The sequence below is a fragment of the Sus scrofa genome, chromosome 18 (genome assembly GCF_054392235.1).
Source record: "Sus scrofa isolate SSC_HxYL_T2T_F1_AM1 chromosome 18, Sscrofa_HxYL_maternal_Yorkshire_Landrace_v2.0, whole genome shotgun sequence".
Classification (NCBI taxonomy): Eukaryota; Metazoa; Chordata; class Mammalia; order Artiodactyla; family Suidae; genus Sus; species Sus scrofa.
This window is the reverse complement of record NC_139400.1, coordinates 9,913,670-9,939,469: the sequence shown is the minus strand read 5'-3', so window position 1 is coordinate 9,939,469 and position 25,800 is coordinate 9,913,670. Positions and strand designations below refer to the sequence as shown.

The following is a 25,800-nucleotide window of genomic DNA, read 5'->3' as shown; positions in this document are numbered from 1 at the left end:
CGGGTGGGCGGTGAAGCCAGTGCTGGATGTGACACCCCTGCAGGCCCGTGTCCCCGGACTCGAGGACGAGGATGGGAGGACAGAAGGCAGCGGCTGAGCACGGAGACCACAGACCCGTCCCGCAAGCTCCCCACGTGTCCTGCTGGCACTCAGGGACCCCAAGCCTTGGTGTCTTGCTGGCCCTGCGCCCAGCCGTCATACAGGAGCCCGCAGGGGAGTCCACCTGGCGCTGAAGGAGCAGCAGGGGCAGCGCAGGCACGGGCAGGGTGCACCATCGTGGCACACTTCACCAAGCGCCCGTGCTTTCTGCGGGTCCAAGTACAAGGTTGAGGCTGCCAGCTCAGCTGAGCACCCGGGCAAGACTTGGGGCACCCACAGAGGATTGGTGCTCTGGCAGCCCTAAGGATGTGGGCCTGCCCGCGTGTGGGTGCTCCGGCCTCAGCCTGGGACGCGCTCCCGGCAGGGCGGGCAGGGCCGTGCCTCCCTCAGGCTGCCCCCCACCTCACCGCCTTTCTTCTCCCTCTTGCTTTTGGCATGTGGGCACCTGACTGTTTCTGAGAAGTGAGGCAACCGTCTGCGTGTTATTTCTGCTCTGAGGTCCCTTCGCTCAGTCCCGGTGCAGCTGCGACCTGGAGTGTCTGCTGAGGCCTCCCGGACCCGCTGCCCGAGGCCCCTCCCCTCCCGGGACAGGCTTGCAGCGCCCAGGCCCTGCCGCCAACCCTGGAAGCCTCCCCATCACCCGCCACACATGGCAGCCCGCACAGGGGTCTCCCATCGCCCGCAGCTTCCGAGGGCCCCGTGGACCCTGATCTCCCGGGGGGGCCCCTCAGGGCGACGGGAGGGTTCCTGCCTAAAACCCCACATGCCTCTCCATAGCAGGAGTGTCATCCGTTTTCAGGAGAGAAAACACATTTAGGGGACCCACCACGTCACAGAGGAGAAAGTCAAAGCCACCAGCCCCCCTACTACCTTCAGGCTGAGGCGTCCACACGCCACCTGCCCCAAGGTCACAGCCAGGACGGTGGAGAGAGTGCAGGCAGGGCTGGGCAGCCTGCCGCGTGGCTCAGACCCGCCCCGCCGCTATTAGAGGAGACACTGCAGCACACGGAGCATCAAAGACCAGCCCCAAAGGGTCCAGCCCCGCCGCAGAGGCCAGCACCGAAGAGCGACCTCCTGGCTCTCCCTTGAGAGCGTCTGTGGGACACGGTGGAGACCCTACAGTCTGCAGGTGCTCACCGGGTGCTGTCCTTGTCACACAGTGCTGACGCTTCCCTTCCCTAGAGCTGGTTCTGCCCCGAGGTTTCCGGGGACCAGAGCCCCTCCCAGCCCTGTTCTGAACTGCCCCCCGACTCTGGGGAGGCCCAGACCCCGTTATCAGATTCCAGAATTTCACACAGGTGACGACAGAACGCACGTGCCAACTCCTGGTGCACACGTTCCACCAGCACGCTTTCTGCGCAGCTGTCTCCCCCGCCTCCCGATCACAGGCACGACTTTCCAAAATGCCTGATGGGACCTTCGGAGGAGGAAGGGCTGAGCCAGTCGATTCCCAGCGGATGCTGTGAGCAAACAGCCCCGGCACAGTAACACAGCACAGCCCACCAAACCAGGATGAAGCGCCGTCTCAGAGCCAAGCGGCTGCTCCCCTGCGTACGATCGCTCCGTGACCACGTGCATCCTGGGGATCCCCGTCTGTCCTCGGCGAGCACCCTGCCTTCAACTCTCTCCTTCTTGTGGAGAACTTGTAAGAAAATGGCTTATTCAACATTTATGTTTTTTGTCTTTTTTTCTAGGGCCGCACCCACAGCACATGGAGGTTCCCAGGCTAGAGGTCCAATCGGACCTGTAGCCGCCAGCCTACACCACAGCCACAGCAAAGAAGGATCCGAGCCGCATCTGCGACCCGCACCACAGCTCACGGCAACGCCAGATCCTTAACCCACGGAGCGAGGCCAGGGATCGAACCCGCAACCCCATGGTTCCTAGTCGAATTCGTGAACCACTGAGCAACGACGGGAACTCCTATGTTTTGATTTTGAACTTGGAAGGTATTTGCTAGTTCTTCATCCTTCCGTCGCGGCTGACAGGCTGCTTCTCTGGTCAGGAATCCTGTGCAGCATCAGCAGAGGCGTGTTCCGGACGCCCAGGCCTGCGGGCGCTGAGAGCAGAGCCCTCGTGCCTCTTGATGCTGGCGCTGCAGGGAGGAAAAGCGGGAGCAGAAGAGCAGGCCCTGCTCCACCCTGGAAAAGCATAAGGTTGAGCAGAGGGTCCACAGCACAGGCCGCGGGTAGAGGCACCTCTGGCCGCGGTGTGTGTTTCATTTCACCTCAGTGCAAATCCAAGTATAGGTTAAACTTGCGGTGCGAACCACCCTCCCTGACAGCTGTGTCGCAAGACCCTCGGTCTGTCCCACGGGGTCTCAGGGCAAGTGGAGAAAGAGAGGTGAGCTCAGGTGCCCTCAGGGCCGGAGCTGGCTGATAATCCGCTCACTCACTGAGCACAGACTGAGCACCTGCTGTGCTTCTGGGCCCTGAAGACACTCCACTGAGTGACAGGGGCCCGGCTCCGCCTTCCAGGAGCCCACAGTCCACTGGAGAGGGAAGGACCCACACCCTTCTCGAAGGAAGGGGCCCCTGAGGAAGCCCCTCAACACTGCAGCCTCCACTCCAGGCCTCGCCCCACCCCTCCTGCTGGAACAGCCCATGCACGTCCAGCGAAAGGAGCCGAGAGGGCGACTGCTACCCACAAGCCCAGCACCAGAGCTCGGCCAGACAGTGGGTTTTGAACAGCCGTGAAAACGCGGGCAGAGTAAGGTCCCTGCTCCAGGATGGAGTAGCCACGCGGCAGGCGTCCTCGGGTGGGGTTGAGCACTTGCCGGCCGGGCCGCCTGAGAGCCGGGCCCGGGGACACTGCAGTGAGGAGGACCGCGTAACGTGCTCCTTCTCCCAAGCTGTGACATCATCGGAACCTCAGGTCTCCAGTCAAAGCACCAGGACTAGCCTAAAATGAGGCGTGGCCGTCTTTCATGCAAACTGATCTATGTTGTGAAGACAGTGGCTCCTTCCTGCCGCCTCGCCCTCAGCGTCCCTGACATTCCGGCTCTGGCCCATGGGTGGACCTTTGGAACCTCGCCCAGTTACGCAGGGCCTCCTCTGCTCTCCTGAGGGGCATCGCCAGGGCAGTCCCGGCCCAGGTGGAGCCAGGTGACCGTGCCCACCTGTGAGCGCCAGGGTCTCGGCCAGCAGACTTGGGGAGCCGGGCACCCCTCGTGGAGCCCTGTCTCCCTGCGGAGGCCGGAAGCCAGGCTCATCTGCACCCCGTGTTTCCCAGGATTCTGTCTTCCTCTGGCCTTCAGGGCAGACCAGGGCCCCCACCCCCCAGCCCCTGCCGTCAGGAGTTCGAGGCTGTTCTGGCCCTTTCTCTCACTGCTGCTTCCTTTTCATTGTCTTCCCAAATGAGGGGGCGAGGAGGCCGGTAAGCAAAAGCTCTGCCCCCGGGGAATGAAGGGCCCTCAGGAATTCTGCAAACCCCCTCGGAACCCTCCCCCGAGGAGGGGGCTGTGAGGAGGACGGCTGGGCCCAGAGGAAGGACGGAGGGCCCTCGGCCTTGCTGGGACCCTCCTGGATCTGCTGCCCTGCCTGTACATGGGAAACCCTTGAGAACGTGTCCTGCTGTGTCACAGGAGCCCCTCGTGAACGTGTCCCGTCATCCGGAAGTCACAGCCACGGAACGAAGCTGCTTCTGTGTCTGGGAGCTCGGGAGGGTGATCCAGAACCGCCCGCCTGCCTCCCGGGGCTGCCGCTGGAGGCTCCGCCGAAGCCCTGAGTCAGAAGCAAAAGCGACACGGCCCCACTGGCCAGCGGCCTGGGCTCAGACCCGTGTCTTTGTGTTGCAGGCCCACTCCCACCCCGCCCACTGACTCAGCCGAAAGCAGCCAGCATCCATCAGCAGCGTGGACAGCCGTGATTAGATTATAAAATCATAACTGTGGTGGCTGTGGGTCTGCGGGCATAATTACATCAGCATGCTAATGCCATTTTAATGGTCTCTAATGATGTAATAAGAAATAATGGAATTTACTTGACAGCTACATAACCATTAACAAAACATATTAAGCATAACTAGAACTTCCATAAAGCGCAGACAATCCTGAAAGCGCTGCCGTGAGCGGCCTCCTCCCCTCCTGGAACAATGAGCAGCCCTGAGCGTGAAATGCGGAGCGTGGCACCAGCCACGCCATCATTCCCCGCCCGAGGCCACCTCTGCCAGGTCAGTCCATGCAGCCAGTGCACGTCCTCACAGGTGGCTTCACGGTGCTGGGTTCTAGGGTGACACACAGGACATGCATGTGCTTCTGAGGACACCACAGCATGTCCACACTGCTACAGGCCCAGAAGGGCGGAGCGGGCATTAGCGGGCCAGCACTGTGGCTCCCCGAGGCTCTGGCCCCAAGAGGACAGACTCCAAGAGCAGGGTCAAGGGCGAGGCCCCGGGGATGGAGCTCTCGCAGGTTTGGCTCATGGAAGCTGAGGACCAGGCTCCCAAAGGGTGACAGAGGCGGTGGGGTCCCACGTGGCTCCCGGGCAGTAGGAAGCCCCCGATCTCTGAGCACGAAAGAGACTACAGCAAGTGAGACCAACAACAGAGCTGGTCTGGCAGCCGGCTCTACCTCGGGAGGTGGAAGCCCCTCCGGAAGCCTCTGCCCCGAGCCAGTCCTCAGGCTGAAGTGCTGAGAAGTCTGGGAGGGACTGAGCCGAGGAGGACCAAGGAGCAGACCCCGGTGTGTGTGGGGGGGTCAGCCCCCTCCCACTGAAGGCCCAGGCCCAACTCCCCCTCCCACTGGAGCCAAGGTCATGGGTGTGTTTCACTAAAAGGACTGGAAAGAGGAAATCTGTTCCATGGACCCTCCGTCACCGTCACCCTGATGGGGGACAGAAACGAAGAGGACAGGGTAGAAAGGCAGGCTGCAGGTGGGCTGCATAACAGGTGGGACGTGGCAGAAGACGGTGGCGTCCGGGGACACCCGTCCGGGGTCTGCAAGGTCTCTGGTGAAGAGACGCCTGAAACCCCCCTCCTTTAGGGCCCACGGCCTTGGAAGGTCACCTTGGAGACGGAAGCGCAGGGGGGCGTGTGCAGCGTGGAGCCGGCCAGACCCTGCTGTCCATCCTAGCGAGGGTGGGCACTGGCTACACGAGCCCCGCAGCTTCCAGCCTGGCCCCAGTGCCCGCTCCTGACCTGCAGATCTGGGCCACGCCCACCAACCCTGGTGACAGGGCGATGGTCTGGGGGTGGCGGAAGAGCAGAGGAGGCGCACCCACCAACCCTGGTGACAGGGCGATGGTCTGGGGGTGGCGGAAGAGCAGAGGAGGCGCACCCAGGGAGAGGCAAGGTCACTGACCTGGGCCTGGGGGGGCCCTCAGCTGCCCACCCCCCACCCCACGGGCAGCTCCCGCTTCACCCTGAGAACCGCACTTCCTCTCCAGTCTGCCCCCCCCGCCCCGGCCCCCTCCACGCCATCAGGATGGTTACTAAGAAGCCAGGGGCCGCAGGGGCCCACAGGTTGGGGGGTGGGTCACAGGAAACACAAGCCCCAGGCTGGGACCTCTGCCTTCTGTTGGCTGCCCGGTCACCACGGATAGTTTTGCCCAAGGGAAATAATGAAAGTTCAATCAGTACCGCCCCTCGTGGGCCTGAGAAGTCCCGGGTCTAAAGCTGCTTCGTGTGATTACTCTCTGACCAGGAGGACCTTCTCCTAAAGCTCTGACCACCCTCTGCCCCTGGAAGCCCCGCCCCCTGCTCCTGGATGCCCCGCCCCCTGCTCCTGGAAGCTCCGCCCTGTGATCAGGAAGCCCCGCCCCTGCTCCAGGAAGCCCCGCCCTCTGCTCCTGGAAGCTCCGCCCTCAGGACCAGCTCCGCCCTTAGATTTCTGCAGGAGGCCTTTCTTTAAAAAAGGAGCCACTCGCTCCTGGCTTCAGCAGCAGTGGCAGGGACCCTGGGCCATGTCGTTCAGTGTCCCTTCTATGGGGGGAGCAGTCTAGAGCGCCAGACCCCTGCTGTGCCGTCCCTTGTGGCTCCTCACGTGTGTATCACCAGCACCTTCACAGTGCGGTCACTGTGCTGGGCATGCCTGACACAAACGTGCAGTTGGACCAGATCCTCAGGACCTTGAGCTTGGGGTGTGGAGGCGAAGCCTGTGGGGGGGAGGCCCACGGGAGCCCAGAACAGGTGCAAACCTCCAAGACCCCTCCTCTTCTTTGAAGGGAACAGTCAGCACCACGGGGTTAGCTGGCAGCCTGTTTAACCCGGAGACCGTGACTGGGGCCAAAGGACCGGTGCACAAGACCACAGCCAGCAGGAGCAGCTCCCCCTCCGTGGGGGTCAGCCAAGCCCTTCTGGGGGTCCTGTCCTGCGCTCCAGGGCAGTGCCGGACGCACAGCCAAGCAAACGCGCTTTGACGAAGGACAATTCTCAAGGACCTTGACTTGCAGGTGGGAACGGAGGTCCCCCACTGGCCTGTGCAGCTGACAGGACACGAGAATGGAGCCTTTGCAGTGCTGACTCACCTCACCCCCTCCCCTCCTGGCCACCCTGCCTGGTCCAGCCACCAGCCCTCGCCCGAGCCTCAGCCCCGCGTCCCTGGGGCCTCTGCTTGTGCTCCCTGCACACGTGCTGGGCAGAGTCTCCCCAAGGACATCCGGCCTCGGGTCCAACCCTGGGAACAGAAGCCTTGCTCCTCTCCGGCCACTGGGCCGGCCACCCAAGTCACGTGGCCACAGGTCCCTCCCATGGGGACGTGCCTCCTGCCCCGGCTCCCCCCTTGATGCCTGTCTCTCTGTTCACAGTGACAGGACAGAAGGCGCCTGGCCTTCTCGGGCTCTGTTACACGTCCGCTCCAGCTCGAAGGCCAGCCCCCAGAGCAGGACCTCCCCCCTGCTCCCTGCTCCGAGCGGGCCCTCAGCACAAGGCACACACGCAGTCAACGTTTGTTCAACGAAGGCTGTGTCTCTGTGCACCCGCACGTTCACGGCAGAGCCGTCGGAAGAGCCTCATTAGCTGAGGTACAATTCAGACCGGACTTGGGCCAGAGGAGCCTGACAGTGAACTGTGAGTTTTTATTAAAACCAGAGCCAGGGGGTTCCCTTTGTGGTGCCGCGAAAGCGAACCCGACTAGGAACCATGAGGTTGTGGGTTCGATCCCCGGCCTTGCTCGGTGGGTTAAGGATCCAGCGTTGCGGTGAGCTGTGGTGTAGGTTGCAGATGCTGCTTGGATGCAGTGCTGCTGTGGCTGTGGCGCAAGTTGGCGGCTCTAGTTCTGATTAGACCCTTAGCCTGGGCACCTCCATATGCTATGGGTGCGGCCCTGGAAAAACAAAAACAAAAACAAAAACAAAAACCAGAGCCAAGCCTCAGCCCCTCCTCCAGCTGCTGGCTCCTTCCTACTCTCATGAAAGATGATAAACCTTAAACAGAATAACAGAAGCGGGAAAAGGAACTTGGGAAGCTCCACAGAGGGTGGGGGGCTCACAGACGGCCAGTCCTGACTTCAGGACTGCTGGCTCCACAGCCGGGCACACAGATGTGGGGTCAGGCCCAGGTCCAGCGCCCTGGATGCCCATGGCCAGTCCCGGCCCCATGATAGCACCTGGACAGGAAGGTGTGACAGGGCTGCCTGGCGGGCCTCCCACACCAAGGACGCCTCCCTCCTGCGCTGTCCTCTGGGCTGTCTTGTGTGCGTCTCCTCGGCCAGACTGGAAACTGCCCTGGGCGGCCCCCTCTCGCCTGAGTCCCCGCCCCGCACCTGGCTCAGCACTGCCCCCGATCTATGGCCACACAACCAGCGCCAGTGATGCCCACGGAACCACAGCACCTCCCCAGCCACACACAGGCCCCAGGACCAGAGACGCTTCCTCGTGGCTTAACGTTTGGACTCAAGGCTTTGGGGTCTCACCTCTCCATCCATGCGAACCCCGGTCCTCCCACGTCCATTTGGACGGGGCCCGTGAGGACACAGCCAGACCCTCTCCCCTCCCTCAGGCCAGGCTTCCAGAACGCCGGGCCCAGCAGGGGTCCCCTCTCCTGAGGACAGGACGCCACACCCAGTGTCAGAGGACAGGAGCGTCTCCCTGCTGCCTCTTTGTCCTCCAACACCACGGCCCCCTGCCAGCCGCTCCGACCGACCCTCGGGCCAGACGCCCAGGGCCTGTCATGACGGTGCTGATGGATCCTGAGGCTGGTCCCAGCACCTAGGGAGCCACCTGCCCTCGGCACCCACCCTCTTCTGCCTCCCAGGCCGGCGCCTCCCTTCTTTTTTTTTTTTGTCTTTGCCTTTTTCTGGGGCCGCTCCCGTGGCATATGGAGGTTCCCAGGCTAGGGGTCCAATCGGAGCTGTAGCCACCAGCCTACACCACAGCTCACGGCAACGCCGGATCTTTAACCCACTGAGCGAGCCCAGGGATCGAATCCGCAACCTCATGGTTCCCAGTCCGATTTGTCAACCACTGCGCCACGACGGGAACTCCTGGCGCCTCCCTTCTTAACACGGGTTAAGCGGGGACTCAGGGGAGAGGGGGCCGCCCAGGGCAGCTTCCAGTCTGGCTGAGGAGATGCACACAGGACAGCCCGGAGGACAGCGCAGGAGGGCAGAGGACCTGTGCTCCTTCTCAACACAGGTCTGACCGTGACTCTCCACAGAAGCTCCTCCATCCAGGCCCGGAGGCGGCTCCCCTGTGCTCGGGGCTCAGCACTCCTCTCCTGCACAGCCCACAGGTGTGCAAACCTGGGGAGGTGAGAGCTCCCAGTGGCTCCATCAGGCCCACCAGCTCTCTGCTTGTCCACGGGCATCTTCAGTCAGTCAAAAGCTTCGTGTATGTCCTGTACTCCAGGCAGGGCCCTGGGCAGGCACCTTGGGGCCAGCTGCCTGTCCTTCAGCTCTCTTCTAGAAGCTTCTGACCTTGGGTCGGGGGTTCTCTGTGTTGACGGCCTTTCCCGCGAGCAGGTCACAGGCAGAGCTCTGTGACCTCTGCTGCGTGACTGCTGGGATGAGCGCATGTGCAACTAGTGAGTGCCTGCTGTGTGCACGCTCGAGCTGAGTGGCGGGTCCAGGGAGCCGATCTCCCCGTGGGCACCGGCCCCCCACTGCCTAGGCAACCCCCTCACCCACGGCCGGCAGGCTGCCGCCTGCGCTCACGCAGGACCCATTCTCAGGGTGTCCTCAGGCAACAAGGGCCAGGCCCTCCGTCCCCAATGTCACCGTCTCTTCCTAAACCCCAGTGCCCTGAGGACAAGAGGGGGCTGGCGGCACTCGGGGACCCCAGCCTCCCCTCGTGAGTGAGCTTTGGCGGAGCCCACGGCGGGCCTGCAGACTGCACGCACTGGGCACGGCAGGCGCCCTGCAGGAGAGGCCACCCCAGACCGTCTAGGAAGCGCGGGCCTGGCCCTCTGGGAGACATGGTCCTTCTGGCCACACTCGGGTTTCAGCTGCACTGGCAGAACTTACTGAAACCCCTCTAGAAGTTTCTTCCCTCCCCGGTGCCCCGCGGACACAGTCCACCAGAGCCAGAGACACAGGGCTCCTTCTCCCACAAACGGCTTATGAACCAACCCCAAGGGGGCCAGGTGATGCCAGGGGCCGCCCACACTCACTCGATGTCCACGAAGACGCTGGCTGGCACCTCCAGGAGATGCGCCACATCTGCCAGCACCTCCATCCCCTTCTCCAGGCGCAGGGAGCTGCAGGAAGAGCAGAGTGTTACCGAGGGCGCATCACACCCAGCACTACCCCCCACCCCCCCGCGCTCGCAACCGGCCCTGCTGGGAGAGCCGCCCTGGCTGTGTTCCCGTCACAGGGCCAGGCTGGTGGGCACAGGAGCAGGGCTCCCCCAGCTGTGATGGGTCACCCCATTTTCCAGCAAGAAGACCAGCAACACAGCGTGGGTGGGGCTGGTAGGCAGCGTAATGGGCCCACGAGGCAGCATCTGGCTCATCTCGGCCCAGTGAAAACACTGGGGAGGGGCCTGAGGGAGGCGAGAGGGGACAGAGCGACGCAAAGGCTGAGACTCCAGGCTCAGGGGGGCACATGCACAAGGGAAATAAATGCATGTTGTAATGGATTCAGTTCTAACATGAGTTCTGAGCCAGGGAGGATGCTGCAGGGCGCACTTTTGAGGGTGCACAGCGATACAGGAGGGAAGGCCCCAGCAGTGGCTCCCTGAACGTGTCTCCACACTGCGGGACAGCGCCAGCGCCCTGCAGAGAGGAACCGCCAGCAGCCGCCTGGGACTCAGGCTCCGCTGCATCTCTGAACCCAGCCCCAGCCTCGCACTGACATGCTGCCTGTGACACCCTGTCAGAGCCACCAAGGGGCGTCCTCGACTGGGCTGTGACAGGGACACTGCCGACAGCCAAGGCTTTCGTTGCAGCCGTCACTCGTTCCTCCAGTCCTCATTCGCTCAGCAAATGTGCCAGAAAGCCACGGGCTGCCGGGCACTGCCTCAGGACCATCGGCCACAGAGACTGAGCCCTGCTCCTTGGGTTTACGCCCAAGTGGGGACACGCAGCAAAGTCACCAACGAGCATTAAGAGACCGTGCTGTTGGGGTCTGGGCTGTGTCACACGTTCACATCCTGAACCCTTAGCCTCAGAAAGTGACCTTCTGTGGAAACAAGGTCTCTGAGGTCATCAGAGTGGGATGACCCTGGTGTCCTCACGGGGAGAGACCAGGACCCAGACACACGCAGAGGGACGACTGGGAGGACACAGGCGCCAAGGCCCCGTCCAGGCAGCGCGGGCTGAGGGGCTCTGGCCGCGCCTTGTGAACGGAGGGCAGTAAATGTGGAGATGAGATCAGGGTGCATCTGGAGCAGCGACATGGGAGACGGCACCCAGGCAGGGTGTCCCAGGACTGCCGTGACCCTAAAAACGGATGGTGGCGCGAGAAGGAAGCTAAGGGGCTCCCGGAGGCCAGGACTGAGCCATGCGCGGGTGCAGGCAGCGTGGGGCTGGCAGTGTGGAGAGGTGATTCAGCTGTGCTGGCGGACGGAGCCAGCAGCGGGGAAGCCACAGGAAGGGCAGAGGTGGGCACCAACTCGGACTGCGAGGCCGGCTTTGGGTGAGCCCACAGTGAAGACGAGCGAGGGAAGGAGACACCTGAGAAGATGCTACAGACTCCCCAGCTGTACACAGGCCCCTGCAGACACAGGAGGGTCCCCAGCTGTGCACACGCCCCTGCAGACACAGGAGGGTCCCCAGCTGCGCACACGCCCCTGCAGTCACAGGAGGGTCCCCAGCTGCACACACGCCCCTGCAGACACAGGAGAGTCCCCAGGTGTGCACACGCCCCCGGAGACACAGGAGAGTTCCAGGTGCACACACACACAGCTTCGAGTACCCCAAGAGTACCCACGAGGGCTTTGCAGGCCCCGCCAGTTCTGACCACCAAGGCCCAGGAGGGCCCTTTCTTTCCCTGAAACTCCCTCTGCACATGGACTGGACCCCACCCAGTGCACCGTGTCCTCTGAAAGGTCTCTAAGCATTTCTCGTGCTCAGGCCTGCCTCCCTCCACGAACTGCACGATCAGCTCGTAACCCTTTTCCTTGTCTGCACAGCCCGGGCCGTGCCCGACACAGCCAACCTCCCAACTGCGCTGCCGCCAGGCTCCACGGACCCCGTTTCCTAGCTTGTTTTAAAGAAAGAGTGGCATCCGGAGGCATCCCTGGTCTCCATGGTGAATCCGGCCTGGTGGCCGCACGACGGTCTCCTGTCCCCTCCTCCCGCCACCCCCGCGACATGGAAAGGGAACCTCCTTCCACAAGAGGATCTAAAACAGCCTTGAAGAAAATGATGGCATTCGAAGCCCAGAATCTTTTGGGGAGACGCCCCGATGACAGGAGCCGCATGACGACCCCGTCGCCAACACTGCCCACCCCGCCCCTGCCACCGTGTCTTGTGGTCACAGCTCAGGGCAGGGAGGGCAAATGGCTTCTGACCACAGTGGTTCCATCCTCCGAGCCGGGCAGGCGCGACCTGCTGATTGCACTCGAAACGAGCAAGCAGTTATTTCTGTTTCATTTTTAAAATACGTGGCCATCAGCTGTCACTTCATGGCCTGGACTCCCTTAGAAGGCAGTGGGAGTTAATCTCAAAAAAAATCAATGGACGGATACGGCACGTGCAATTCCACCTGCCCGTCTGTGACAGCTGTCACCCCGACTACCTGGCCGCCCCGTATTGCCCGGGATGGGAGAGACGGGAGCACTTTTAGCAGCTCAAGGTCAGAGCTGGGGGTGGCTTGGGGGTCCTCGCTGCCGGTCTCACTGTGGGTGGCAGAAAGGACTGTCTGTCAAGAGAAAGGCAGCGCCCCTCGGGGACGCCCCTCCCGACGGGCAGCAAGAGAGGTTGCTGCTGGGGAGCTGCTGTGTGAACGAAACGGGGAAGGTCTAAAGGCACTTGCTAGGAAGCTTGTTTGAGAGGCGGCCGCGGCCCCTCTCCCTGAGCGCCTCACCCCCCCACACGCAGCCCCGGGGAGGGCCTGCTGGCCTCACCCACTGCTGGGAGGAAGGAACGGACAAAAAAGGAGAACAACTGAGTGTGTCGGGTGACGGGGGGCACTGAGGCCCCCCTCAAAAGAGAGACGAGTGAAAATGGCTCAGAGGCCAGCAGTATTACGTCCAGCGGAAACTTCTGGAAGGCTTCCCCCATGGCCTCCACCATGTAGACTTCGTGGAAACGATCTCATTTACTACTCATGACAGGCCTGGGAGGAAGGCAGCACTACTGAACCTCGCTGAAAGAGGTGGGAACAGAGACTGCAGAAATAATTGCTCGGGATCGAGCTGCTAGGAAACCCCCAGAGGAAGACGCAAACCAACGGTGGGAAGGGCGCGCTGCAGAGGGGGCGTCCACACTGCGGGCTGAGCCCACCCGACCGCCGCGGCTCTACCTGGATTGAATCCCGATCAGACTTGAAGAGCATCTGCGCCCGGGATTCCTCCACGTCCTAGTTCCTCCAGGTGCTGCTGTCTCTTCCGTACGAGACAGAGGAGAGCAGGTGAACACAGGACCTGGCCGTGGGGTTCACGCCGAGGACTCCTGGTCCAGGAGCTGACTGTGCCTGCTTCCCCTCCTGGCTGAGGGCATTTTAGGGTGGATTTAAAAATTCACCACAGGCTGGGGACCCAACGATCAATGGATTAACCAATGAAAATGATTCAACCTTGACACGAACTTTGTGATGAGATGATACTTGAAATCAATCAAGAAAATGAGATTTTTTTATGGGAGTCGCCAATTATTCTGGTTCTCTAGAGCCATCGTTATAACAAATAAAGGTGTTTTCTTTTTTTAAATAATCCTCTCAAGTAGGTAAAATCTTTGCGGACCTGCAGGAATTGTCCTGAGCGCAGAGAAGCAACACTTCTGATGAGGACACACGACGGAGGGCAAAGTCGCTACCACGACGCAGAGTCCCGACTTCCCGGCAGAAACCTAATCAAGCCGCTGTTTCCAGCGCTCGGGCGAGGGAGCCTCGATGACCTATGCAGCCAAGCGGAGGTCCTGTGACAGCTCGCCTTCCCCAGCACCCACAGCACATGCCAATTCACCTCCTCAAGACTCTGGCCATGCTGAATTATTCTATTAAAAAACGGTTAACCATCAACACTTCCTAGGAAAAAATGAACAAAGGAAAAACTTGGATGTGAACGAGCTGTTTTTTTTTTTTAAGGTCAAAATACGACTGTGCTTCTCACCACAAATTTATTACAACTTTTAAACAAATATGGTCTCCATACGGTATCTGAATAAATATAATCTCCATAAATATATTTTCCCAAATCACCGTATTCTCCAGAGGGGGGGAATCTGCCCACAGCTAAGTGCACCAAGTCTCAGAGTTATCTTTATAGAAAGTGTACTGTCATCAAAAACATAAAAGGGGGCGGCGTAAACATGCAAAACTTTTATACACAAAATTAACTCGCCATCCTCTTAAAATAGACGGTTATGAATATGTCTTACGTAAGCCCTGCAGCAAACCACAAAGGAAGGGCTAAAAGCAGACATGGAGATAAATGGAAAGGAATAAACCACCGTGACAGAAAATGGTCAAGTCACAAAATAAGAAAGGTCGCACAAAACAACCAGAAAACAATCCACAAAACGGCAGTGAGACCAGACCGATCCATCGGTACGGGGTGGAAACTAACTAACTCTGCAATCAGAAGACACACAGTGGCCGAATGGATTTAAAAAAACAAAAACAAAAAACAAAACCCACCTGCATGCTGCCTACGAGAGACTGAGATCTATTTGACACACAGAAGAAAGGGAAAGGATGGAAAAAGATATTCCGAGGAAGTGGAAACCGAAAGAAAACAGGGGTGGATAACTTACATCATACAAAACAGACTTCGAACCAAAGACAGTCATAAGAGATAAAGAAGGCCATTATATAAAGATAAGGAGTCAATTAATTAAGAATACACCATTTGTAAACATATTCGCACTCAACATAGGAGAATCTACATGTGCAACAAACCCAAAGGAAGAAGTGGACGGCAGAGCAACAGTACAAAGGGACTTCAGCAGCGGACAGTCATCCAGGCACTCAACAGATTCACATGCTAACCAGGCAGTGGCTCTGGCAGTTCCCGCTGTGGCTCAGGGGTTCACGAATCCGACTAGGAACCATGAGGTGGCGGGTTTGATCCCTGGCCTTGTTCAGTGGGTGAAGGATCCAGTGTTGCCGTGAGCTGTGGTGTAGGTTGCAGACACGGCTCAGATCCCGCGTTGCTGTGGCTCTGGCTTAGGCCGATGGCTACAGCTCCGATTGGACCCCTAGCTTGGGAACTTCCATATGCCACAGGAGCGGCCCAAGAAATGGTAAAAAGACAGAAAAAGAAAGAAAGAAAGAAAGGAAGGAAGGAAGGAAGGAAGGAAGGAAGGAAGGAAGGAAGGAAGGAAGAAAGAAAGAAAGAAAGAAAGAAAGAAAGAAAGAAAGAAAGAAAGAAAGAAAGAAAGAAAGAAAGAAAGAAAGAAAATCGCAGGCCAATATCCCTGATGAACACAGAGGCACAAAGTCCGCAACAAAATATAAACAAATCAAATTCAACAGCACATTAAAAGAATCCACACCATCAAGTGGGACTTATTCCAGGGATGCAAGGATGTCTCAGCCTCCACCAATTAATCAATGTGATACCCTGCGGTAACAAAATGAAGGATAAAAATCATATGATCATCTCCAGAAATACAGAAAAAAGCATTTGACAGAATTCAACTTCCTTTCATGATAAAAACTCTTAACATAGTGGGTATAGAGGGAATATACCTCACAACATAATAAAGGCATATATGACAAAACCACAGGTCATGCCGCACTAAATGCTGAAAACCTGAGAGCTTTTTCTCTAAAATCAGGAACAAGACAAGGATGCCCACTCTTATTCAACATAGTGTAGGAAGTCCTGGCCATAGCAATCAGGCAAGAAAAAGAAAAAAAGACATTCAGATCAGAAAGGAAGAAGTAAAACCGTCTCTGAAAATGACATGATATTTTACAGAGAAAACCCTAAAGATGCCACAAAAAAATTGTTAGAATTAAGAAACGGATTCAGTAAAGTTGCAGTATACATAAGAATCACAGTTGTTTCTATGTACCAACAATAAACTCTCAGAAAGAGAATTTTTAAAAATTCCATTTACAGTCGCAAAATGAATAAAATTCCAAGGAAAAAAATTAACGAAGGAGGTGAAAGATCTGTACACTGAAAATGAGGGGCCCTTTTACGAGCAGCCCTGCATCACCGGACCAGTCTGGACCCCTTTTCTCTCCTGTGGCTGCGGTGGGTCCTGCTCTATGGTGCCAGTGTGTCTTCTGCTCCAGCCAGTCCCCTCTGTGTCCTGCTGCCTGCAGCCCTGGGCAGCCCCTTCACGTCCTCCCGTGCTTGTGCCACACTGGCTGGTGGAAAGCTTGGCACTCCTCATTTCAATGGGCACATCTCAGTGCAAATGCCTTACAGACACCCTCCTCCTACCCCACTTGGGACTGAGGAGAAAGTCACTCAGGGACCCCTAAGCCAGAAGAGGCCTCAGGGTGCCCACAGGCAGAGGGCTTGCTGGGCTCCCACTGCCTCTCCCTTGCTTCCACAAGACTCAACTCAGTCCAGACACACCATGTGTCCCAGGAAGCGAGTCCCCTTCTGCTGGCTGTCCTCCCAGCCCCTCGGGACCTCAGCCTCCACCAGCAGCACCCACACTTCAGGATTTTCCACCAGACTCCCTCCGGACGTGGGGCCTCCATCAGCACAGCCCAGCAGTGGGCAGTGGCGGGTCAGCACGCTGCTGGCTCCCGCTCCCCCACCTCCCGTGGTGCTGGCCCAGGGCCTCGCCAGAGCCTCCAGGAGTCCAGGGGAAACCGCCCAACTCAGATCTAAGTCCAGCCCAGCTCACAGCGTGGATAAGGCCCCCAGGGCAGGGAGGGCAAGGTGGGCCTGGCGCTGATGACCAGTTGCCCTCCAGCCCCTGCGGATCTCCGTTTTCCCTTCTCCACTGGGCAGCACGGGATCCAGGAGAGTAGACCCTGACGTCGCCATCCACCTGCCTGGGGCCTGCAGGGGGCCGGGGGGCGGAGCAGGGGAGGGGGGGTCACATCTCTTGTCCTGCCAGGGGCCTCAGCAGCCTGTCACTCACCACTCTGCCCACCTCAAACGTGCACATTCCATCAGACGTCCACAGACCCCAGGTCTCCATGCCCCCTCAGAGCCCATGCCCCTCAGATGTCCACGCCCCCTCAGAGCCCATGCCCCTCAGATGTCCACGCCCCCTCAGAGTCCACACCCCTCAGAATTCCACACCCCTTCAGATGTCCACAGCCCCGAATCCATACCTCCTCAGAGTCCACACCCCCCGAGACATCTGCCCCTTCCTATGTCCACGGCCCCTCCTATGTCCACGCCCCCGAGACATCTGCCCCTTCCTATGTCCACGCCCCCTCCTATGTCCACGCCCCCTCGGAGTCCACGCCCCTGAGACATCCGCCCCTTCCTATGTCCACGCCCCCTATGTCCACGCCCCCTCGGAGTCCATGCCCCCTGAGACATCCACCCCCTCAGATGTCCACACCCCCTCAGTGTCCACGGTTCCGAGGAGGTATGGATTCAGGGGTGTGGATGTCTGAAGGAGGGTGGAATTCTGAGGGGGCATGGATATCTAGGGGGCATGGATTCTGAGGGGTGTGGATGTCTGGGAGCTATGGGTACAGATGGAGACTCCCTGACCTGGAGGAGTGAGACTTCTCCGGGAGTAACAGGGGCAGATGGACGGAAGGCTGCGGTGAGGGGGGGGGACTGGGGTGTGCCTGGCCTCCAGGCTGCATCAGGGGGGGAGGAACAGGTACAGAGGGAGCAGGCGGGGTTGTCAGGGGTTCGAGAAGAAGGAAAGCACAGCAAACCCTCCAGCGCCTTTGGAGGCACCTCGGGGCAGGGGGACACACTCAATGAACACGAACTCTGCCTGATCAGGAGACAAGCGCAGCATCCCATGCTCAGGAAAGGCACCACCCTGGGGTGGGGGGAACCCTGACTGAGGCAGGGCAATCAGGAGGGCAGCTCGGAGGAGGTGGCGGGAAACGGGAGCAGGTGCAGCTGGAGCCTGCAGAGCCTGTGTCTTCATCTTAGCCATGGGAGGTCATGGCAGGCGGTCGGGGGACAAATGGCACAGTAAGATTGAGGTCATGGGGCCTCTCCTGGGTGAGGAGGACAGAGGGGACGCAGGGAGGGGTCCTGCAGGCGGAAGGCAGCTGTGGCAGCGGCCGCCTGTCCCAGGACGGGAGGCAGAGCGGGCAGCCTGGAGGGGCGGCTCTCTGGCACAGGCACCACGGCCTTCGGGGTTGGCTGGGAGGTGAGGTTCTGAGACTGGGGGGGGGGCGGGGGGTGGTGCTTGGGGATGAGACCGCAGATAGCGCTCCAGTTCCCGGGATGCAGAGTCCCGCAATTCTTTACGTCATGGGTCTGGGGACCCACTCGATTTCTGGAATCTCACAGAAAATCTCACTTTTACACACCCGTCCCAGCCGCGATTCAAAACCACCTGCCCAGTTCAACTGCTAGAAGACTGACTTCCCGGGGGAACAATCGCACTGTTAACCTCTGCGCCCCCCGCGTCTCCCACAGGGGCCTCCACCCCCGGCCCACTTGGCAGGCGGGGCACCAAGTCCAGAAGGGCCGGCAGGAGGCGGGCACGTCGGAAATGGGCCACGATCTGGCCCTGAAGACCACGGCTCACTGGTGTCCCCGGAACTACCAACCAAGCAGCCAAGAATTTGAGACTTGGGAGATTTTTGTTTCTTTGTCTCACCATTCTTTTTAATATCCAAAAAATCATGACCGTTTTTTCTCCCTGGGGCCAAAATCTTCTGAAATGATAAGAATCCGTCAGGCCAAAGACGGTCTTTTCAGACAAACCACCAAAGAGATGGACGGGGGCACCGGAGGGGCGAGCAGAGCCACGGCGGCTGCGCTTTCAGAACAAGCCAGAACACGCCGTCGGAGCCGCGGTCCGAGCATAGACCAGGACGACACGCTCTGCACCCACACCCGACGCACAGAATCACTCCCCACATTCTGGAGAGTTCTTTCCTCCACGGAAGGAAAGGGGTGGAGAGGTGGTACAGGGTACGGGCCGGCCCCCTGGATGTGAGCGCTGAGGGGCTGCGGGCGGCGGTGGGCAGGCGGCAGGAGACCAGGCCCCTGCGGCTTTGCTGGCACCTCCGGAGCCTGGGGAGCCCCCGCGAACGCGCAGGTTTTACGATTCCGGGAGTGGTGGGGACAGGGTGAGCCAGCTCCTGCCCGGAAGGCACTGAAGCACGGGTTCCAAGAGGAGGCAAAACGGTTACTGGTCCCTGGACGAGCCCAGGCCGGCCTCACGCAGGGGCCTCCGGGGCCCAGCATCCCCTTCCTGCAGCCTGGGTGAATGAGCCCTGATTCTAGACCCTCTCCCAGACTTCTGACTGCCTCGCCCACGCCTGGCCAAAGGCTGCAGTGAGCTCCACACCAGCTCTGGGCAGCTGCTCTAGTCAGACCCCCTGCCCACGCCTGTGCAGCAGGGGCATCAGAGTACAGCCCTCTGCACTGTCCTGTACTGTCCTACACTGTCGTCCCCTCCCAGGGCAGTCCCCAAGCTTGACCCTGCATCCGGGACTGCGGAGGTCAGGAGAGCCCACGCTTCCCCACGGCTGTTCCCATGGCGCCATCACCGCACCCAGAATTGGGGACGTCAGGTGAGACCACACATCCGCATGGCTGTCCCCACGGTGCTGTCACTGCGACCAGGACCGCGGAGGTCAGGTGAGACCACGCTTCCCCACGGCTGTCCCCACGGCATTGTCACCACACCCAGAATTGGGGAGGTCAGGTGAGACCATGCTTCCCGGGGCAGGAGCTCCAGTCCCGAGGGCCGGGGTGGACCTCTGCCTGGGCTCCGGGCCCTGGGCTGCTTCTCCAAACTCAGCCCAGTCGGCTCAGATGCTGCGTGTACAGGTGCACGGCCACGTCCCCGGAGAACACAGCGCATCTCTCCCGCAGGCAGGCGTCCGGCACAGCCTCGAGCCTCTGAGCACCTACTTATCAGACACAAAGGCGGTTTCTTCTCGGCTGACACGTAAGCTCCCCACTAAGCTTCAAACCTGCCTCCATCCTGAGACCTCTTCCTGTCAGCCTAACTTGAGATAACTTCTAAATTGTCCTTGAGAACCAGGGACGGCTGTCCTGCCCTTCACGCATCTTGAATAGTCTGTCCGGTGCGTAAAGACGATGGACATGGAAATGGCTAAGGATTCAGCCACAGTCCATCCATCCGAAAACAGAAGAGCGAGCAGGGCGCGGGCAGAGCTGCGTAAGCTGTGCCACCACCAGCGGCGAGGACAGGGGGCGTGTCGGCAAGGGGACCTCGCTGAGCCACCGGCCACGTCCCTTCCCCGGGTGGACGACCAAACACAGGATCTACAAGAAACGGCATCTGAGGCTCGTAAGCTAGTAGCCAGTCTCTGGAGGCTGAAACTGAGGTCTGGTGAAATCGTGCCCTGGAGAATCCCAGATTCCCAATGAATCTGATAACAGAGGCAGGCAGCTCTGCAGACGGAGATGGGGGCAGGAGGGAGGCAGAAGCTTCTGGGGCCTGAGAGATAAGAGTCATGGACACAAAGCTCTGTTACTCCAACTGAAGCCGCCAAAGAAAAAGAAGGGACATCAGCCAAGATAACACAAGGATTTTTTTCCTTTAAACTGTGCCTGTAGCAGGTAAATATCCAGGCCCCACAGGCAGGGCCAAGGAAAGCTTTATAGGAAATAAAGGGACACAAAAGGAAAAGCCCTCTGATGGTGGCCTCATCTGACGGGACAGCCCGTGGGAGCAGGAGGTGCCCCCTCCGCCCAGGGTGCTGGCTGCTCACACTGGGTGCCATGGCCCCCCTGGATGGCGGGTCTGGGCTGTCCACACGGACGCCAGGCTGCCATTCGGAAGAGTCTTTCATAGGATTGGGAACTTTACTGGGACTTTCAGGGGGGCTGCTCCTCCTCCGTGCAGCTGAGCCCCAGAGCCACTCGGGGAGCAGCCCCGGTGCCCAAGCCATGGCCCAGCCCTCGGGCACCAGGATGTCCTGGCAGGAGGAAAGGTACTCAGAGCAGCTGTGCAGCGGAGGCCCCATCGGGGCCACCACACACGCACACACACTCACCTATGCACATGCACAGACACATATACATAAAACACACAACAGGTGGACACACACATACTACACAAGCTTACACATATGCACACACGCACACAAACGCACACAATACACAGACACATGCATGCTACAATACATACTACACATGTGCACACAAACTTACATGCTCACAAAACACACACATACACAGAGACACGCTCACTACACACACATACACATATGCACACAGGTCCACACATGCACACACACATTCACACACACAGCACAGAGACATACATACCACACCCGCAACATAGACACACACACACAGTTACACACATATGCCCCTGAATGCAATGTCTGCCAAGAAAGGGGAGCCCCCGGCACAGCTCAGAACAAGCAGCAGCCATTGGAAGGTCCGCCTCCAGCAGCATGGACCCCCGTGTGCTCCGTGTCAGCGACTCTGACACACACCAGACACCAGGCATGGAGCATGCACGGAGCATGGCACAGGGTGATGCAGTCAGGATGGGCAGGCAACGTCTTAACGGAAAGGCCTGGAGAAACCAGCCAACGGTTGGGTGCCAGAGGTGCCAGAGCTGAGAACGCCTACAAACCCGGGCGAGAATACCACCTGTGGTTTCACTTGGCTGCGGTGCAGGGTGGGAGCTCAAAATAAGATGTTTTCTGCCAACCGTGGTCTGGTGGCACCTGCCGCAGGCAGTGCAGTGCCAGCGAACACACCCAGAGGTGTGAGTGGAGGACCTGCGGCAGAATCAGCGAGAGAGAGGCTTCCTGCGCGACGCAGCCTCTGCCCTGAGGAGAGTAGCCGCTGAAGCACGTGCAACACCTGACCAGCACTGGGACTCCTGACCGGGTGCCCGCGATGGCGCCAAAGAAAACGATGGCAGATGAATGTACACACCTGCACATGCACCTGCACACAGGCCTTGTGCATGCCTCTACACACAGCCACACACACACCTGCACATGCACCTGTATGTGCACCTGTACACAGGCCTCACACATGCCTGTACACACAGCTGCACATGCACCTGCACACACCTGCACACAGGCCTTATGCATGCCTATACACACAGCTACACACACACCTGTGCATGCACCTGCACAGGCACCTGCACACGTTCCTGCCCACACACCTGCACACAGGCCTCACACGTGCCTGTACACACAGCTGCACACGCCTGCACAGGCACCTGCACACATACCTGCACACAGGCCTCATGCATGCCGGTACACACGTCTGCACATGCATCTGTACATGTACCTACACACACACCTACACATGCGCCTATATGCGTGCCTGCACACCCCTGCACATACACCTATGCAGGCACCTGTACCCACACCAGGCACATTTGCACATGCCTGCACATGTATCTGTGCACACACCTGTACACCCCTGCACACATCTCTACATTCACCTGCACACACCTGTACAAGCCTGCCCATACACCTGCAGAGGCCCCTGTCCTGGACACACACACACACATGTGTGTGTGCAGCCAGCCAGACGTTTTCCCTTAGAAAAACACCACACTATTACACAGCGCAGAGTCAAGTGTCAGACTCATTAGGAGACGGCCTGAGGACGGGGTGGCCCCTTGTCGTCTGGGCACTTGATGCCTGAGGTCTGCCCTCGTTACGCTCGCAGCAAAGGGAGACGAGGACCACGTCTGCTCTCTGAAGGTGGCTCAGACCCTGATACTTGGACAACTTAAGCTTTGGGGGTTTTCAGGGGCACGGAGCCCTGCTGCCAGGGGCCCCCCCGATGGCCCAGGCCTCTGCGGCTTCAACAGGCCCCCGAGGTCTGGGCTGCAGGGCCAGCGGGGACGGCCACGGGCAAGAGACCAGGACCAAAGGGATGGGAGGGCTTGGTCTGGGTCTGTGTCGTGGAGAACGGCCCTCACACTCGGGTCCCAGCTCAGACCTGGGTGCGAAGGACGGGCTGGAGGGGCCGCCCTCCCACCCCGGTGACACCAGGGACGGTTCCCCCGCGGCCCCAAGTGAACACAGAAAATTGAAAGCATTTCCCTGCCCACAAGGCGCCAGGATCTCACCACCTGGCGAGGAAAGGCCACTCACTCATCTTCCGTCACGATGTAGCCAAACTCCTCCTCCGAAGACTGGACATCCAGCCGCAGGCCTTGCCTGGGAGGCCCCTGCGCCCCGGCCCCGAGGTGCTGGTCCCCCTGCAGGGCCGCCGGCATCCAGGGCTCCAGCGGCGGCCCCCCCAGCAGCTCCCTGGAGTAGGTCTGACTCTTCACGTTCTCCACCCCGGCGTGCTCCTCCTCGGAAGACAGGGGGATCTCGGGGGCCTCCGACTTCTTGGTCTCCGTTTGGAGGGGCTCCTCCAGCCTGGGGGCTCCGGGCAGGAATGGAGAGCTGGGAACCTGCCTGGGGTCCCCGAGTTCAATGCCCAAACCATTGACCTGGCAGAAAGGAAACCAGCTTGAGAACACGCCCTGGGCCACGGAGACGCAATCGGAGGACGGGACCTGGGGCCCCAGGGGCCGAGGCTGCGTGCGAGGGGTGGATTCGGGGTCTGGCTTGGACCTGTGTGGCTGGAGCCCCCGCAGCCCTGTTCCCGCCCTCCCTGCCCCCCACGGGAGGAAGGTGCCCCGAGATCCCGCGTCCCCTCCACAGGTCAGGCAGCAGCGCCCCCATTTCTCATTGTCGATGGGCATTTACAGAGGTGGTCGCTGTTTTCTTCCCTGCGGACTGAGCCAGAAACCGCTAAGTCGATCCGACCCCAAGAGAGGTGCCAGCCAGACATCCCTCTCTCCACGCCAAAACGCACAGCTTCAGAGACCCACACGACCGTTCCTGTGTTCCCACGGCCTCTCTCCATCCTTAAGACGTGTGCTAATGAGCCCAAGGCTCTCAACCAGGAAAACATACCTGACCCACGGGGAGAGGCCGTGACCCGTGCCCATTCCAGACCCCTCTCCACCACGGCCCTAGGGGACCTCGCGCAGCAGCCTGGGACAAGTTGCGTCGGCCCCTCCCACCCCAGGGACTGAGGACCACGGGACGTGTGGCCGGCACAGCTGAGGGACTGGGTTTTATTTAGATAATTTTACTGAATTTCAGTTGGGGCAGTCACAGGTGGACAGAGGCAGAGTCTGTGAACGCCCCTAACTGAAGCTCGGAAACCAGCCTTGGTGACACAAAGTGGGCAGGGGGTGTTATCATCAAGTGCTATTCCGTGTCCCTGGGTGGGGAAGTGCTAAGGAACATTAATTCGTTCTTTGAATTAACCGTATTTTTCATATTCCTTTAATGGACAAATATTCGTATATAATCTGAAAACAGAATAGCAGATATCAAAATACACAGAGTTTTATATGTATCTTTACAATTTTTCTAATTTTTGAGAGTATGGGTGATCTTCCATCGTTTTCTGGGAAAACCGTTGTATTTCACACGTCCCCAAACCAAGAACAAGAAGATAAGCAACACAGCTCCAGGTGTCACACGACCCAGGTGGGCGGACGCCCTCTCACCTCTTGGTCGACGCCACCATCGCCGTCTGGTCCCCTGTTATCTGTGAAAGACACGAGCGCATCAGAACCCTCATCGAGAGCGTCACACAAGGGTCACAGCACGTGAAGGGGTGGCCACCGAGGGCCCTTCTTACGGAAGCTCAGGCACAGCGACGCCAGCCTGACCCCCACGGCGACGAGCCCCCTGTGTATGGTGGAGGGATGGCCCTGCCTAAACGCGGGGGAAGAGGCGGGGGACCAGCTACGTCAGACGTGAGGGCAGCCATCAGTCGCGCCACCGGTTCCACGGACCCGAGGGTCGTCCCTCCTGCTAGCTCCTGGCAAGAGAGAGCTGCAGGGCCGGGGGAAGGGAGGTGACGCCGAACCCGAACACTTCGGGCTGGGCTGGGCTGGCTTCCGACTCATCCTTTCCCTGCAGTGGTCACTTCTCTGAAGGCACATGCGGCAGTCGGCGTGTAGCCTCTGTGTGCCCTGCAGACGCCCAGCCCAGGACAGGTGTCCACCTTCTAACCGCTCCTTGCCCACTGGCACGTCTCGTCCCGGGGCACCAGTATCTTTCCACATCAGTCAAGCCGTGCTTCCAGCTTCCAAGCAAGCCTCGTCCCAGCCTTCAGGGGACAGCGACACACACCTACACCTGCATCGTGGCGCATGTTTCTGTGAGACTACTGTGTGCAAGGCACGGAGTCAGGTGATTTCATGAAGCTCCAGTGACTCTGAAAAGCAATCAGGCAGGGGAGAGGGAGCCTGCAGCCTTGTGCGTGTGTGTGTGTGTGTGTGCATGCTGGGGAGTGGGGAGCCTGCATCCATCCGTGTGTGCATGCATGTGTGAGCATACTGGGGAGTGGGGAGCCTGCAGCCATGTGTGTGTGTGTGTGTGCGCACACGCACACACGTGCTAGGGCTGTGGACTCTGCCCTCTTCCTGGAGCAGCCTCAGAAGCTGGGTGTGAGCCTCAAACGGACATGTGAATGAACCCCTTTCACTTCATTCTTCAAATATTTGACTCAATGGTATTTATTTGCACAATCCAAACAAAAACACTTTCTATCGCTCCATTTTTTTCCAACCCTGAGCCTCCGCGGAGGCATCACACCTCCGCCAGAGAACACTCTGCCTTTCAACATAATTGCTCTGGAAGGCTCAGCCTGTTACGAAAGCGTTCGGAGGCAAAGGTTCAGACAGATGCAGCCATTAACACGAAGCGCATCTCCCCCTGGAAAGAACACATCACAGTCGGAGGGCACGCGACCCCGGCGGGGGCTCACCTCGCACAGCGCCTCTGCCGAGCGCGGCTCCGGCTCCGGCGCGGTCCGCCTGCCCGCTGGCTGCGCCACCGCCTCTCCTGGCACCGCCCTGCTCCCCTTCTGGGTCCCCGCTTGGCATCGCGTCGGCAATGACTCGGGCCATCTCGTCCACGTCCAGGGCCCTCAGAGCCTCCGCGCCGACCTGGTGCCTCCCCAGGTCCTGCAGGAGCGTCTGAACACGGGCTTCTAGAAGGAACACGCAGAACAGACACAAATAAAACCAAGAGAGAAGCGCAGCGTCAGAACGAGGAGGCGGATGGTTAAG

General features: G+C 59.5%; 1 protein-coding gene across 8 annotated transcripts in view; it reads right to left on the bottom strand.

The window, feature by feature from the left end:
- Positions 1-25,800, bottom strand: part of PTPRN2 (protein tyrosine phosphatase receptor type N2) — a 669,120-nt gene that overhangs the window by 389,515 nt on the left and 253,805 nt on the right. For all 8 annotated transcript variants that reach the window (XR_014833401.1, XR_014833402.1, XM_021079161.2 and 5 more), the window contains 4 exons: positions 25,497-25,721; positions 24,229-24,269; positions 22,808-23,154; positions 9,643-9,729 (listed from right to left, as the gene is read on the bottom strand). Coding sequence is in view for 6 of the 8 variants with exons in the window: in XM_021079161.2 (XP_020934820.2) it covers positions 9,643-9,729; positions 22,808-23,154; positions 24,229-24,269; positions 25,497-25,721 (700 nt within the window). In the remaining 2 variants the exon portion in view is untranslated. The remainder of the gene's footprint in view (positions 1-9,642; positions 9,730-22,807; positions 23,155-24,228; positions 24,270-25,496; positions 25,722-25,800) is intronic.